The sequence below is a fragment of the Protobothrops mucrosquamatus genome, unplaced genomic scaffold (assembly GCF_001527695.2).
Source record: "Protobothrops mucrosquamatus isolate PMUCROS unplaced genomic scaffold, P.Mucros_1.0 scaffold33, whole genome shotgun sequence".
NCBI lineage: Eukaryota > Metazoa > Chordata > Lepidosauria > Squamata > Viperidae > Protobothrops > Protobothrops mucrosquamatus.
This window is the reverse complement of record NW_015386417.1, coordinates 1,624,674-1,641,746: the sequence shown is the minus strand read 5'-3', so window position 1 is coordinate 1,641,746 and position 17,073 is coordinate 1,624,674. Positions and strand designations below refer to the sequence as shown.

At 34.3% G+C, this 17,073-nt stretch overlaps 1 protein-coding gene across 3 annotated transcripts in view; it reads left to right on the top strand.

Annotated features, from left to right (window-relative positions):
- The window catches only part of RSU1 (Ras suppressor protein 1), a 104,201-nt gene that overhangs the window by 23,953 nt on the left and 63,175 nt on the right, over window positions 1-17,073 (top strand). For all 3 annotated transcript variants that reach the window (XM_015811215.2, XM_015811212.2, XM_015811213.2), the window contains exons 4-7: window positions 8,661-8,781; window positions 12,022-12,140; window positions 14,612-14,694; window positions 15,203-15,317. In XM_015811215.2, the coding sequence (XP_015666701.1) occupies window positions 8,661-8,781; window positions 12,022-12,140; window positions 14,612-14,694; window positions 15,203-15,317 (438 nt within the window). The remainder of the gene's footprint in view (window positions 1-8,660; window positions 8,782-12,021; window positions 12,141-14,611; window positions 14,695-15,202; window positions 15,318-17,073) is intronic.

Here is a 17,073-nt window from a genome sequence, read left to right as displayed (position 1 = left end):
AGCGGGACTGGCCTGAGGGATTTTAAAGGGGGTTTTAATTACTTTTAAATTGGACATATTTAAATATTTCGTTTTAATCAAATTTTAATTAAGTATATGTATATATGTTAGTATTTTATTCAATTGTCAGCCGCCCTGAGTCCGTAAGGAGAAGGGCGGGATATAAATGCAATTAATAAATAAATAATAAATAAATAAATAAATAAATAAGTTGGTTTGGAATAAAAATAATACGAATATTGGCAAGTGAATACTGTTTAAAATGTGTACATATACAATTTATAGATCATCACACAGTCATATGTTCATTTGGCATTTTTATCTACCTGTCAAGTCTTTTCCAAGAACCTAGAATAGCAGATGTTGATGTTTGATGATATTAGAGGTATTGTTGCAGGATGTAAGCTGTTTCAAGTAAAGCTGCCGTTTGCAATTGACTGATGGTGAATTTGTCAAGCTTTTGGTATTCAAGTGATGCTCCAGTTGCTTTGGGATTTCTCTCAAGGTGCCTATTACTATTAGTATTACTTTTGCTTTCTTTTGCCACAGTGGTTCTATTTCTGTTGGCAGGTCCTTCTATTTTATTATCTTCTTTCTGTTCTATTCTGCTGCTTCCAGGTACTGCCACATCCACTATCTAATTTTTTTTGTCTTTCATATTGACAATTATTAAGTTGGGATCTTATATGACAGATGTCTATCAGTTTGAATACTAAAGTATCAGAGCACTTTAGCTTCTTTATTTTTTATTATTTCATCTATTTTTGGTTCCCCCACCAGTTCTTGCTTTCAGGCAAATGCTATTTTTTTGCAGATCATCCAATGCACCATTGTTGCTACTTTGTAATGCCATTGTTTATAGTCAGTTGTAATCTTATTGCAGCAGCTAGCCATGTGGTCCACTGTTTCTTTAGATCAGTGGTTCTCAACCTTTTTAATGCCGCGACCCCAACCGGTCGTAAGTCAAGGACTAAACCGGTCGTAAGTCGAGGACTTTCCCTGCCCAGGAGCGCCGCGCATGCGTGGTTCCACCCCCTGTGCCGGCTGAGGCATAGCTGGCAAGCGGCAGAGACAGAGCAGGCCGACCACCAGCTGGCCCAGCCCAAGGGAGGTAAGGCACCTGCCAGAAAAGGGGAAAAGGCAGACAAAAAAATGGCGGACAAAAAAATGGCGGACAGCCTTGCTTGGCGACCCCTGTGAAATGGTTGATCGACCCCAAATGGGGTCCCGACCCACAGGTTGAGAACCACTGCTTTAGATTCTTTGTAGTGGTGGCACTTGCTGTGTGCTGCTGTCTTCTCAATTTTTATTATATTTATTTATTTATATTCCACCTTTATTATTTTTAAAATAATCCAACACACCTTCCTCCTCCTATTTTTCCACAACAATTCTGTGAAGTGAGTTCGGTTGAGAGAGGGATTGGCCCAAGGTCATCCATCTGGCTTTCATGACTAAGGTGAGACTAGAACTTGTGGACTCCCACTTCTAGCATGGTGCCCTAACCACTACTAGACCAAACTGGCTTTAATTTAATTTAAAGGCATATAGCTTTAGTTCATTTCCATTTTGTTGGTTTTTGTGATTTAAATCTTTCACTGAGTGAGACTGTTAAATTTAAATCAAATTCAACAGTTACTTTGTACCATACTTCTTTCAAATAATATTTCATTTATGAATTAAAAGAAATCCTCCTGAAGCTTAATGTAAAAAAAATTAATAGCCACTTTTAAGTTAGTTTATATAGTAAACATATTTGGCAAATATATAATATCAAAGGGAGGAATATTTTTGCTTTATAACTTGAGAATTGGGAAAAGAATAATAGGATTTCATTTTAATTTATATATACTATTTTGCTACTTAAGTTTAACATTTTTATGTTAAAAATACTGAAGTAGTGCCCGCGTTGTATATATTTCTTGAAATAAAATCTGTTTGGTCAACATATGGGCAGATGATCATTGGAGAACTTAATGTGTTGTCTTGAATTCCATGATAGAAGAAAGTGAACTTTCGTAAATCTTTTTTGTTGTTGTTAGTTACGAAGTCATGTCCGACCCATCGCGACCCCATGGACAACATTCCTCCAGGCCTTCCTGTTGTAAATGTATTAGAAAACAAATTACAAGTGTCAAATGGTGTTTTTTCTCAAACCTCATTAAATTTACAGTATTGTCATAGAAAGATTATTGAAATGAATGGCTAGGGAAAAAGAAGGTGATGATGGAATATCATCTTAGCCATGGCACTTAAACCTTGATATTGCTTGTACTCTGAGAATGGAATCTATTATGGAAATAAGCTTCTCTATGCATACAATTTGACTGGGTTTAAAGGAGCCTTGAATATCTTGCTCTTTCTTCAAATCATGGGTCCAATAAGTGGTGATTCCTCTGTATTATTAATTTTGGCAAGGCTGGTTGTTTTTCTGGCTGTTTGGGGTTTCCTATTTATAGTACCTGTATTTTTCTTGGTGTTTTATTATGCACTGGCCAAAATTATTGTAGAGATAGGTGGCCTTCTAATTAAATAAGCAAGTAATAATGCTGTAAAGCACTAGATTGTACTTAATTTAGGTCAGTCATGGCGAACCTTTTAGAGACCGAGTGCCCAAACTGCAACCCAAAACCCACTTATGTATCGTCGGGTGCCGGGTGGGCGTGGCCCATTGGGTGGGCGTGGCTGAGGTAACGGCAGACTGGGTGGGACTAAAAAGTTTAATCAGATTTTTTTTTAAATTGATTGATTGAACCTTTTTGGGGTTTTTTTTGCACACGGCGGTGGAGGCCTAAAGCGAAAAGGTTTTATAAAACCCAGCTGAAAGCCTAGGACTGGGGCGACGGCGTGCGTGCCCACAGAAAGGGCTCTGAGTGCCGCCTCTGGCACCCGTGCCATAGGTTCACCACCACTGATCTAGGTCATGAAGAAGGAAATATGTGGTGATGATGTGAAGGCAGATGTGTAAAAAGTATTTTTAGAATTTTAGAGGAAGTAGTAGTGAAAAATGCAATATATAAAATATATTGTCACAAATCTAAAAGGTAAAGGGTATAATCCCAGAGATGTCTACCTGGTAGTAAGTCCTATAATAATATTTTAATTATTAAATCTCTGTGATTTATAACACACTATTATATCATATATCGTATCATATCATATCACATTAATAGCCACCCTTATGAAAACACGACCCAAGGCATCATTCAAACATCAAGATTTCTATAAAAAATTTCACTGATTTCATCTATTAAATATAGATTCTCCTATATTTAATATGGATTCTTTGATCCAAAAACAGGGAGTAGTGACAATGTAAACCTCTAAGAAGATATTAACTGTAATTAGTACTTTAAAGTACTCCATAGATCATGGAATAAATCTATATAGTTGTTAAGAATCAACAACGACTTGGTGGCACACAATCCTGGAAGATAAAGAAATATTTTATATTAACTTAATAGTTAATAATGAAGCTTAAGTTAAAACTTTATACTTAAATTAACATGATTTATTTATTTATTTATTTATTTATTTATTTTATTAAACTTATATGCCGCCCTTCTCCCAACAGGACTCAGGGCGGCTTACAGCATACTAAAACGATACAAACACTATCCCCAATAAAAACCAATTAAAAACAAATATTTACCGCTGTGTTACCATTAAAATTCTAATTAAAATTGTCCCTATTTAAAATTCTCCCTAGGCCAGACCCGCTTGCTGAAAAAGCCATGTCTTGAGGGCGCGGCGAAAAGATAGGAGATCCGGAATTTCTTGGAACCATAGTTTTTATTTGGGGAAAATGGCTTAAACTTTTGATGTAAACTAAAGTAGCTTAATATGGAAGATTCAGTTCAGAGAATGTATCCAGAGATTAACAAATTAGACTGATTGTGTGAAATAATCCTTTATCTTATCAAAAAGACCAGCATCTGCAGAAACCAAGAAAGGTGCAGCTTTTTTGTTTATTTTGTTCTTCGACTGCAGCAAAATGTTTCTCAGAGCCTTTTCCGTTTTCTCTTTATATTCCTGGCACAGATTACAGACAATATATATGGGTCATTGTATTTTATTTATTTAAAAGATTTCTAAATTATATTTTATTTCCCAGGATGATATAAAACAAGACTTAGATTAATGCTTTTCTCCTTTGTCATGATTCATAGAATAGCAAAAAAATATCCCCATTGAAACTGCTACTAGCTGTGCGAGCAAAACAGCTAGTAGCATGAGATGGACCTTTCTTTGGGAACATAGTAGAGGTTTTAAAAAAAAATTATACATCATTGCCTCAATTAAATTGATTGTGCCCACACTAATTATGTTTTTATGTGCAAGGAATTTCAAGTTTAGAATTGTATCTAATTTTCCCTTGGATGTAATCTTGGCTAGATTGCTTGTGTTGTGCCTGTTAATGTGTAATATAATTATGTTAGACAATTTCTAAAAAATTGGATCTCAGTGGTTTATAAATTTCCTGTTCTAATGTATGTCTATCTTTCTTCTGTCTATCTGTCTGTCTCCTATAGTCTGTCCTAATCAATAGAGATTCTAAATAGGATACATCAGAATTATACAAAGAAAAAATAGTACAGCCCAGACTTACCTTACATACAAAACGATTAAATTAAAAAAAAAAGCTCACAAAGATGCCCTAATACTCAAATTACCCTAAGAGCTAAACACTCACTGAGACAGCACTTTTTTGTTTAGGAAATAACAATAGGGTTAGGCCTTCTATATCTCTGAGAGAGAAATTTCATGTGAGTAAAACTCCTAAGAAACCATTCCATCTCGTCCATGCCTCAAATTTCTCAAAAAAGAAGAACCCACAACAATGATGTAGCACAACCAAGTGAAGAGATGAGCTATTGTTGCTGGGTAATTTTGATTCATGTAAGGCAGGGGTGTCAAACTGTCGGCCCGCGGGCTGGACACGTTATCCAGAAGCCGCACCCACCCCATTGCCGGCAAACTTGCCCCAAACTGTCCCGATACGTTGCGCGACGTCACATGATGTCACGAGTTTGACATGTCTGATGTAAGGAGATCAGCCAATGATGGGCAAAATCTCCCCTGACCACAGCTTCCACCTGCTTTTTGTGGAAAAGTCCAAAAGAACCTCCAAGAGATGAATCAAATCCTTTTTGTCCCTCTCCAGAGTTACTTTAAGGACCAATGTAATCACCTTGCCCTCTTGCCCTGTCTACTAAATACAAACAGTTCTGTCTTGGTAGAATTTAATCAAATAAGAATGATGTGATAATTGTAGACAGAGAATATTTTTCTTTTTTTCACAATATTAAAATGTATGTCTATTGAATGAGATTAATGTGAAAAGATTTTTGGGGGGCAGTATAACATTTACTGACATAGATATAATGATGGTAAAAGTGTAATGGTTTTTAAAAGGCAAATTCAAGAAAGGTTAGATTATCAATAGCAATTATTTTTTTAATGTTGTATATTGCCTCCAGAATCAACATCAGTATGTCTTAAATACTGGTTGATCAAGTAATGGCAAGGAATAACAATGCATAACACTATTGCTTCATTTCTTATGACCTTAGCCAGAAGGCAGAAAAAAATCTTTGGCCAGATCCCCTAGGTCTTCAGTGATATGGGTGGGGATTTTATCAGAGTGTAGTTGTAATTTACCTTTCAACACTTTATGTGATAATTCCAGCAAATGGAAATCTCATATTCTGCAATGCAGAAATTCTAGCAAAAGAATATATGCATTTTTATGCTTTCAGATATTTTCCCCAAAACAAAGTAAGATCTCCTTCAAATTGAGTTAAACGTCTCATGTCTATATAGAACAACTAGTTCTCTCCAGGATGTTTTTTTAACTTTCCTTAGTCTACAGCTTGATATTCTCTGGAAGTTTTCCATCAAGGTATTACTCAGATCCAGCATTGCATGGGCTCTGCTTCAAGACAAGATCACTCAGATTCTGTAATCTGCTGCTACTTCCACAATTTATCCAAATATACTTCTATTAGAATTCTGAAATATGAGAACACAAGAAAAGGCTTTATCAGATGTGATCACCTACCAATCCATAAATATTATTTGCTTGCTTTGATTTTGCTTAAATAAATAAAAGAGAAAATTAAATCAATGGAGTTTAAATCTTTATCTGAACTGTAGTATTCACATCATGCATCAGGGCTTTTTATATTTCTAAATAATAGCTAGACATTGATTTGTTGCTAATCTGATGTAACCTTTTTTTAATTATTGATCATAATAGGATCCTCCTCGGAATTGCCTCAAAAGTGGTCTGGCTTGATCAGTGTGTTATTTATTTCGATAGCCAAAGTTTAAATAAAGATTAAGTTTTAACTGGATTTTAAATTTAAATTTAGACCAAATGCATATCATTTTGAATAGCCATGCAGGAGAAATAAAGTTTAAATTCTGAAAAACCAAAAGTAAAAGGAAATAAAAAGCATGCTAAAGCTCCAGTTCTTAAAACAGCAGATGAGATATAAGTAGTTCTGGTAGTTTGATGGAGCAGGATAACTGATAGCACTTAAGAGTAAGCCAAAGGCAATTGGTCTTTCAAAAGATGATAGAATAGAGTTGTTTTCTTTATATACTTTGATGAAATAACAGCTACCAAGTAAAGAATGCAGTACAGGTGCTTGTTCCTAAACATTGTTCATTCATCATGAAGCTATAACCTGCCAGGACATTAAGAGTTTTGGGAAGCATGTTAGTCACAACAGAGGTGCATAGCTGGAGGCTGCAAGAGTGCATGCCCGTAGATTTCCTCTTATAGGTGCTACCAATTTATTGTTTTAAATGTTGCAGAAGTAAATGTCCAAGTTGATTAAGCTTCTGTTGAAAATTAATGGGATTAGGTGTAGGGTTGCCTCTGCTATTTTTAAAGGTTAAATCCTTGACTACAAGAGAGTTATACACTGCTCTTTTAAAATGATAGCTGTCCCAAAGTATGATCTGAGTAAGACTTAAAACCATCAGATGTCAATGCTGCAAATACTGTATATTCTTGCTTTGACAAAATATGCAGAACTGTCTGGTATTTTTAGAGTTAATTCAGTTGATGGTGGTGGGGAGGAGAAAGATAGGACTACGGGCGGGAAGAGACCGGAAGAGAACCTCTGCCCTTCCACCTGATAGGAGAGCATGATATATGACAGCAAATTTAGGGAGGGAACATGCTGGTAAATTAATTGCTCAGAGGAAGAGAATTTTAGACCTTAACATCAACTCGTTGTGCCTGTGTCGACATTTTGTAACAATTACTTTTAAGAAAATCAATGCCTGGAAGTTCTTTGAAGTGTTTCATTAGCCGGAACCATAACATCATGCTAAGGTCTAAAATTCTTTTAGAATTTAAAAAATTCAATTTTTTACTCACTAATATTAGCTTCATATTTGTTATCTATATTAGCTGAGATCTATAGCTCAAGACTAAGAAGTCTTGGTGACTGAGACTCACACCCTCATCACCACATGACTAGATCACTGCAACATGTTTCTGGGTGCCTCAGGTAGAATCTTGTCAATCCTTGTATGCCTGCAGAAAGGGGATGCTGAAGATCTCCTCCATACAAGAATTCAGGAAGCCTGGGCCTGAAGTACAATCCACATGCTTTAAAATATCTTGTCCTGCCCGCCCCCCACCCTCCCCCACTTCCAGTCTTCAGCAAATTAGTGAAAACTATTTTGTTAGAACAAGCATTCAGAATATAGTAGAATTGCCGATTCTGAGAACAAATATTTTTCTTTTTATCCTGTTTTATTCTGTATTCTCTTGCCGTGTCTGTATTTTTATGTTTTGTTAGAAAACCATAATCTCCTTTCAGAGATGTTTAATTACCTAAACAGATTAACAGAATGACCAAGGGTGGGCAAAAATGCAATGGGATTGGAGTAATTTCTGACTTCCTGCTGGCTTCCATTTTGTCATTGATTGTGGGAAACTGGCAGGGAGTGTTGAAAATGATGACCGTGTGACTGTGGCACATTGCAACAGTATTGTAATGATCACAGCTTTGCAAATACAATTGATCTGAAAATGCTTGAAATTTCAAATCCACAGGAATAAAGGTCCCAGATTGTATACACATTCTTTAAGTTACTGCATTTTAGATACTTTGATTAAAAAATTGCTATGATTCAAAAGTTCAGGTAATTGAAGGTTACAAACAGAGAAACAGGAAAGTTTTAGTAGTATAATAGATATGAACTCATAAATCATGATTGAGCCAAGTGGTATAAAAGTACTGAAAATAAAACCGATGCAACTAATGATGGTTTAAAACTGTCTTATGACTGGGAGGAAACTGGATATAATACTATGCTGAAAGAAGTTGCTGCCAGATCATGTTTATGCGGTTAAGTACAAGTGGGGATGGTCTATTATTTCTTCTGCCAAATTGTATGCAAAAATCCCTTGAGGACCTACAGGTGAAGCCAAGTTTCAGAAGCTGTTAGCAATCCAAAGAAAAGATATTTTTAAGGGTATATTTTCCCTTAAAATGACAACATATCTAATATCAACTGATTTTGATATTGCCTGTGTATATGCTATATGGTTTAAACAAAATTTCCATTCATTGAACTGGGCTGATGTGATTTCTGTGTCCTACCTTGCTTTGAGGGTATTTTCTTTCTCTTTGCAGCTGTGTCTCCAAATATTGCAGATCTGAGGAATTTAGAAGTACTCAATTTTTTCAACAATCAGATTGAGGAGCTGCCAACTCAGATCAGCAGCCTTCAGAAGCTCAAACACTTAAATCTTGGGTGAGTAGCAGTTGTGATCAGTTATTTCCCAATCAAATATGGCTGGGAATTCTGAAAAGTATAATCTCAACAATATAAAAGGTACCAGATTGGAAGAGGCTGCTTTATAAGATAAAGTTGAATAAAATGATTCACTGGTTAGTTGTTTTGAAAAATATTTACCAAATATTATTTATGTTCTAGCAGTTTTATCCTGAAATAAATGCAGGAATAAAAAATATTTCAAATAGCAAAGCATTCAACATTTTGTATCAATCTAAAAACAAAATTGTGTGTTAATACTGTAGATACCTTATAGTTTCCCAGAATGGAAATAAGATAAAAATTGCATATATCTAACTCAGGGAGAGTAGTAAACATGAGAAAGACTTCCGGTTTTGCGCGGTAGCAACCGGTCGCGGGCTTGCAGATTCTCTGCACTCCCATGGCTAATTTCACCATACTAGGGGACCCTAAATGGGTCTAAGTCGCCCTGGAGAGGCAATGAAGAAAGTAGGGTGCTCCAGCGATTCTGGAACAGCGGCAGCCATTCCGTTTGACTTGGGGAAAACCTAACCCGACAGGAGAGAGGCTGGCCGTATTGCATCAACCAGCCCAAACTACTTGCAACCGAAGTCCCAAAGCACTAACCAGCACAACTGTGAACAGCGTGCTTGAAACTGAGTGAGGAATTTGATCTTCTCTTTTCTCTTTTACATTTAATTGCCTGGAAAAGATCCCCAAGAAGCAAAATATCTCCGAAAGGGAAGGAGGGGAATTTCTGCCCCACCCTTACACTAATGGAAACGGCAATTTAATCTTTTTATGGAGGATCAAAATATATGGAAGTGAAATAAATAAAAAACCTGAAACTTAAAATTTAAATCTGGATAAATCTAAAATTGTTTTAATGGTTAAGACTCTCATTTCAAAGATAATTGTTCATTTTGGAAATTGAAAAACAAATAGTTGCTGACACCTAGTGGCAGATGAAGACTATGATAGCTATGACTTTAATATAAGACTTGGCAAAATCTGGGAAAAGCTAATCTGTGTCTGTGACCTTCAAAGCTTTAACAACAAAGAACAGCTGTGACAAAAAAGACAAAAATCTGGGCTGTAGACAAAGAGAGAATTACAAATTTCAGAAAAAAAATCTTTTTTAAACTATTTGGATTACAAATATCTATCTAATTGGGACTCTAAAGCTATTTACAGAGAAAAGAAAGGAAGAGGAAAATTCAAATTCTTGGCTGTCATGGATCAGAGACATGTAGAAAGAACATATCAAGAAAACATAAATACGTCACAGGAGGAGATATATAGTATACTGCAACTAATTCAAACAACAATGACTTTAAACCACAAAGTTATCTAAAACAACTTTGAAAATATAAATCAATCTATTTCCAAGTTAACTCTACAACAAAAAAAATCCCAGAAAACAACAACAGAGAAGGAGCAGATAAAACAGATACATAGATATAGAATTGAGAATAGAGACTTAAAGATGGAACTTAACAAAACAAGGAAACATGATTTAATCCTAGTGGAAAAAATTCACAAGAATTGGAAAAAACAACTTATCGCTTAAGACTACACAATAAATCTGAGAACAAGAAAACAGATCGGATAAAATGGACTGTAGAGATGTCAGGAACATTGGAGAGAAAGGAAATGATAAGAGAAGAGGAGAGAAAGAAAAAGAAAAAAGATTTTCAACAAACATGGAAAGGCAGAAGTCCCGTACAAAAACACTTTTCCTGATTTACTTTTTATATATACAGTAACATTTATGAACATACATAAAAACTTTTTAATTCAGCAAAATACATTGATTAAGACAGACACTGGGCAAAAGAAAAAGACTAAAGTGGAAACTAAGAAAATAGATGATGGGACTTACCAGAGAGAATACTTAAAAAAGAAACGTGTTTGTATATGGTTAAAGAAATAGAAAAGTTTTGGAATATATATGTCACTCTAAGAGGGATAAATTCTCTAAATATAATATAGTATGCTTTTTCCCTTTTTTGTTCTTTTTCTTAATATGAGTAATATAAAAAAGTTGAAATGACTTAAATAAAGGAAATGTTTTAGATATTTAAATGTGATCGAATTTAAGAAAATTATAATGGATAAAAATGTTTTGAATAAGAGTTAAAGGACTAGATGACTAGATGTATTAAATGGAATATTTAAAGATTAAATATATTTTTAATTATGGATAAAAAGAATAAGAAATTTAGGAAATAAATATATATTAGCTTAGGAGGGATATATATTTTAAGTAGTATGTTATTTTTTATGTTTCTTTACTCTTGCTCTCTTTTCTTTTTTTTCATTGTTTTATCTATTCCTTAAGAAATGTAAAAGTGTGAGATGGTTCATATGGAAAAATAGAGTTAAATTCTTAAATGTAATTAATTTTTGAGAAAATCTTAACCAGTAAGAATATTTAGAATTTAATTGGAGAAACAAACTAAAATAAGGACTGTAACAGGATCTATGATAAGGCAACCAGAATGATTGGATAGAAAAGAAATATTATATTGATGTGATTATTATTTTTAGGACTATTGGGAAAAAATATATATTTAACTGTTATCTATCAAAACGATAAGAATTGTATTAAGTCAATGTTTGCAAAAGAGGATATTTTGGGAAAAGAGGAAATCAACTAAACTATTATATGGATTATGGATTATAGAAATCAGTTGTTAGTGATTGTTTTACAAATGTAGCTCAGACAACACACTGTTCACCAATTATTAAGTGATTTATGTTTTTTTAAAAATCAATAAAATATATTACAAAAAAAAGGAGAAAGAGCTTTACTTTATTTATATTAGGTATAGACTGAAGTAGAGAGTGGCTTTGACAGATGTAAGGTTACTATTACAATACCTTGCCTAAATTAAAGCACATTCCCATAACTACTCTGATTTCCTGATCTTGAGAAGAGGTAACATCCATCTTGAAAGTTTATCAAAGCCACATGATTTTTTTTAAGGATGCCCATTTATTAATTTGACTTTTTATATAATTCTTCCTGCCTTTTGGTATATGTGTTTGATCAGGGTTTTTTATTACAGTATTGTTAGCTTCTTGTTCGGGATTTTGAAAGATATTATTGAAAGGACACTCCATATGGATTTTAAAATATAGTAACGCTGATGCAGGCTACATATACCATGTGAAATGTCACTGTTTCTTATGTATCAAAAATAATGCCAATTTACAACCTGCATTCATTCTTAGGATGAACAGGCTCAACACCTTGCCACGAGGATTTGGCTCTTTACCAGCTCTGGAAGTTCTTGATTTGACTTACAATAATTTAAATGAAAAGTCCCTGCCTGGAAACTTCTTCTATCTAAGTAAGAAGTCATTTTTTAAAAAAAACTTTAAATCATCTTGAAAAGTTACTTTGCTTTCTCTAGCTGATTTGAGAAAGACTGTTCTAAAAAGAATGTTTGAGATATATGTTTCTTTCTCCGAGTCCTCTTGAATATTTCTACATAGCTTGGTAATCTGTATCCTTTGATCTATAGTCATCTGATATTTGTGGAACAAATGGACAAACAGGTGTGTTTGATCAGCTGCGCTTCAGTCATATTTCCTTGAATTTCATTCAGCATTTGTAAAATGAAAGTTGGGAAATGCAGCACTATGCTGGGACCATTACAGGAGCTGCTGTTTGTGTCACGGAATGCTAGCTAGCAACCAAGTTGTGATTTACTTTCTTTCAATAACTCTTAGTTCTATGTATTATAAATATCATGTTTTCAATTAGCATTTGGTATCATCAGGCAAATGCATTCACTTCAGCAAGGCTCAGTGATGCTTTCTTCTATTTTCTGGGAAGGTGCATATATGTTTCTCTGTAGGCAGACAAGGAAGCAGAGACACAGAACTAAATATACAAGCATATCAAGTTTATTTTTGAAAGTGCCATTCATTAAACATATCATTTCTGATATGGCTTTCAGTAAATCACAGGATCTCAAATTTGTGATTCACAAAGAAATCCCCCCCCCCAAAGAAGCTTTTTTCTTTGAAAAACAAAGATGAAACTCTACAATTCCAATTTACTTTAGGATGAAGGATTATGGCCCAGTGCTAAGTCTAATCATGGTCCCAAGCTAGCCTCCCCTAACCAGAAATTAAGAAACACCTCAAAATTGAAACAAAACCTGTTTGTAACAAAGAAATGGGTGAGGAAGCCATTTCCCACCCCCTTTCCCAATATCACTATGTTGGGATTGTGACAACACGAAAAAGACTTTGTTGTTTATTTATATTCAAAATCTCAATTAAAAAACTCAATTCAATTTTAAAAAATTAAAAATATTCTTGCAAAAACATTCACAAAATATATGGAATATTTTTGTGGGTTTGATTATTTAAAACATTCACAGGTTGGGACAGAAATGGGATGGAACAATTTGAAGCTTGAAAATGAAAAACTAAAATAAGCTTTGCTCTTCTGTAAGTGTGAGAGATATAATCTCTGCTCAGCTTTGAATATGATTACTGTTTTTGAAATGTGCTTAGACATTTCAAATGTCTAATATCTTATTAATGTTCCATGAAGTGTTTTCTTAGGGCCCTATGCCTAGAATGATTGAAATATTTCTTGAGCTAAACAGTTTGTTTAAGAACTGTATTGTTTAAGGACAGAATGAAAAAAATACAATTAACCCAAATTATTTAAATCTTTGTTCTCTTAAAATGATCCCACTTTCTGTTTTCTTTATGATGCATACATAGTTTTTTATTTGTTTGTGTTCTAGTGCACCATTTCTCAACATTTCATATCTTAAATTCCACCAAATGTTTTATCAAAGAATCTGGTCAAGAAAAAAGGCTGTTCTTTTTTTCCAAGAAAAAGATACAATACAGCGATTATGTTACAATATTATCAATTAATATAGTTTAAGTACATAAAACATTGCAGCAATATTGCAATAATGTTCTATATTGCAAATATTCTGATATAATAAAAATGATTGTAAATAGCATGTTGACAATTAGCTACATATTGTAAATATTGTAAAATAATAATTGTTAGCTAATTAGACGGGAAGCAATGCTTGCTACTAGGGGGACAACATTTCCACAAGCCTCAATCAAGAAATACATCCAATTAATGAGTGAGTGCTAATGAGCTGAAGCAGTATATGCAGTCTTACCAGTTATTTACCAGTATATGCAGTCTTTCCCTAAATTATACCCAAATTATACCCACATAATTTTTGAGGGCTAGCTAGCTCGTAACATTGTTTTATTTTATTTTGACTCAAGAAGCATTCTGTCAAAATGCTCTTGGAGATTTCAACTTGCCTTCATTTGCCATTTTCTCTCTCTTGAGGGTTCCTTCCTCATCTAGGGAGAGGAGTTGTGCCTCCCTAATTACTTCTGCATATTTAAGAAATAATATCCTAGTCTATTTTTTTTTTAAAAAAAGATATGTTAACAGCTTATTTCACAAATCTAACTGGGAGATTATGAATGCTAATTTGAACAATGGTTAGTAATAAACTTGGATAGTTTCTGTATTGACAAGTTAGTATTGCAGTGGCGTGCTACAACCTGCCAGAGAGCAATGTAGTAGAATTTGTTAATTATGTCGGCCCTTTTGGATATAGATGTTTTCCTGAGCAGAGCAATAGTACATAAGCCAGTAAATCTAAGTTTGACCTGCTTGTTATTATTGTGAGCCTTGGGTATGTCAAAGGCTTTTCACCAAGTCAGGGTTATTAATCAAACCTGACACATTTTCATTGATCAGGCTTCAAATGGTCGGGTTGTATGCCACCCTGTTTATATATTGCTGTTTAATTTGCAGCCACCCTGCGTGCACTCTATCTAAGTGACAACGATTTTGAAACCCTGCCATCAGATATTGGGAAGCTCACAAAGTTGCAGATAGTAAGTAATTTATCTAAATTCTTGGGGGGAGGGGGAAATCAATTTATTTTTGCAGTCCTAGTTTGAGTAGAATCAAATCAATTTGCAAGAAGTCATGGGAGTTTGTAGGAGTTAGCATCAACACCTGTATTGTCTATTTTTAATCAGAAAGTACTTATGCATACATGGGAAAAATGGGTGGAGTGAAGTAGCAAAAAAGAAAAGAGCTAGTTGTGTTTGTGGCAAGTCTTGATCTACATCTTTTCAGCTGAGAATTGACCTGACAGCTTCATCATGTAATACACTTAATCTCCTTACTAAATTGACCTATTTTCTAGTATATATACATTGAATGATAATTTGAGCAATCCGTATTTATGCTACATGATAAACCACATATTCAGTTCAACCAAGTTAAGCCTAGCTAAGCTTAGCATGTTGTACATATGCAGTATCTCTTATTTAAATATATTTTGTATATGCAGATTGTTTCTCTGATTAACTCTTAAATATTTTCCTTTTTGTAAAGCTTAGCTTTAGGGATAATGACTTGATATCACTCCCAAAAGAAATTGGGGAACTCACACAGCTTAAAGAACTTCATATCCAAGGAAACCGTCTTACAGTCTTGCCTCCAGAACTAGGTAAGTTTGATACCTTGTTGAATAGCCAAAGAGTTCTGAAAAGGGTATAGTTTTGGATAGCTTTCATATTTCAAACAAATTATTGTGCTTCTTGTCCTGTTCTTTCCTCTGGTTTTATTAAATTCAGAGTGGGTATTCAGCAACAAAGTTTAATAAAAATTGTTGCAAATTGGGCAGCATAGAAGTTTGAGGGAGGGAAGTGCCAAGTTTGGAAGCCAAAGGATATAAAGTGAGTCATCACATGACTAGACCCAATTTTATGATCGTAAGTCCAGCTTCTCCAATGGAGATTTTTGCTAGAAATAGATGAAAGGTTGTAAATGACTAAAACATTGCAGCTGGTTATAAATGTGAGCTGGTTGCTAAGCGCCCAAATTTCAAACGTGACTGTGAAAGTGAGCAATAGTTGTAAGAGTAAGTACAGATTGTAAAACACTTTTTCCAAGGCCATCATAATTTTGAACCGTTGTGAAACATAAGTTAAGGATTACCTTTATTAGAGTTAGAAAATGGCATAGAAAATGATTGGAAATCACTTTGAGAGCGGGTAACTAAATTTCATTTTTGATGTGTGCCGTTGTGCCCACAGTAAAAAAAAATGACAATAAAAGTTATCTTATCTAATAATCTTTTTTACCTGGCATTTATGGTGTTCCTCTCCATTTTTCTTTAAAGCATATGGATCATTTTTTAGGTTTCTGTGTGAACCTCAAAAGAGATACTGCAGGTTTAAGAGTTGTATCAATGACACTCTGTTTAATGACACAGTTCACTGAAGCAGCAACAGCATCTTTTTTCAGGCTGACCAGGAACTGAAAAAAAGATATGTGTGATTTAATAAATATCAAAGAGATGCTGTCTTCCCATTTGTTGACTGTATGTGAAGTCGATGATACTGTACCTTGGAATATTAGAATATGCATTTCCCCTTTTTTTCAATCAATTAATCTCACAGTCATTTAGAATTGACTAAAACTGGATTTTCACTTATGGATAAGTTTTGTTATGCCATGAATCAAAGGCAAATCTTAACCAGTTATTTTTGTTTTGAATTCTAAATGTTCCTTGTACTCATTGTATATTATTGACCTAGGTAGGCATTAAGTTTTAAACTATGGTGTTCATTTGTCAATATGATATAATGAACTAATGAATAATGGGTAAATCAGAAGAGCCTTCTTTGTGTTGGCTCCTTCCCATGGAACATTAGTCCTTCGGAAATAAGACCAGACTCCACTTTGACACTCTTTCAAAAGGCTCTGAAGACATGGGTTTGCCAGTGAGTCTGTAGGTATCAGGATACTTGGTTTGATTGTACTTGATTTGATTGTTGCCACCAGGGATATGGAGATTTATTTTGTATTTGGGATTTTTATTTCTGTAAGCTGCCTGGAGTCACCATGAGTGTGTTGGGTAGCCATATAAGGTTTGTTAAATAAATAAAAATGAATTGCTGAACTATCCACTCTTTCTAACTAACTTTTTTAGAGCTGAAATTGAAGTTCAGCACACCTAGTAGACCTATGGACATAGTTTTTTGAAACGTAGTTTTGAAAACCATGATAAATAATAAAGCTTTTTAGAGCTTCAGAGGAGCACTTCAGCTTGATAAAAGCTTGGTTAAAATGCCCTTGGAAGCACTTTCTTCAACTTCAACTAATAAGATACAGTCTCACAGTTTTGATCAACATGCTAAAAGGGGTTTCTATGTGTGCACAGCAAAGCAGCCAAATGAATTGAATAGGTCCACTTCAGT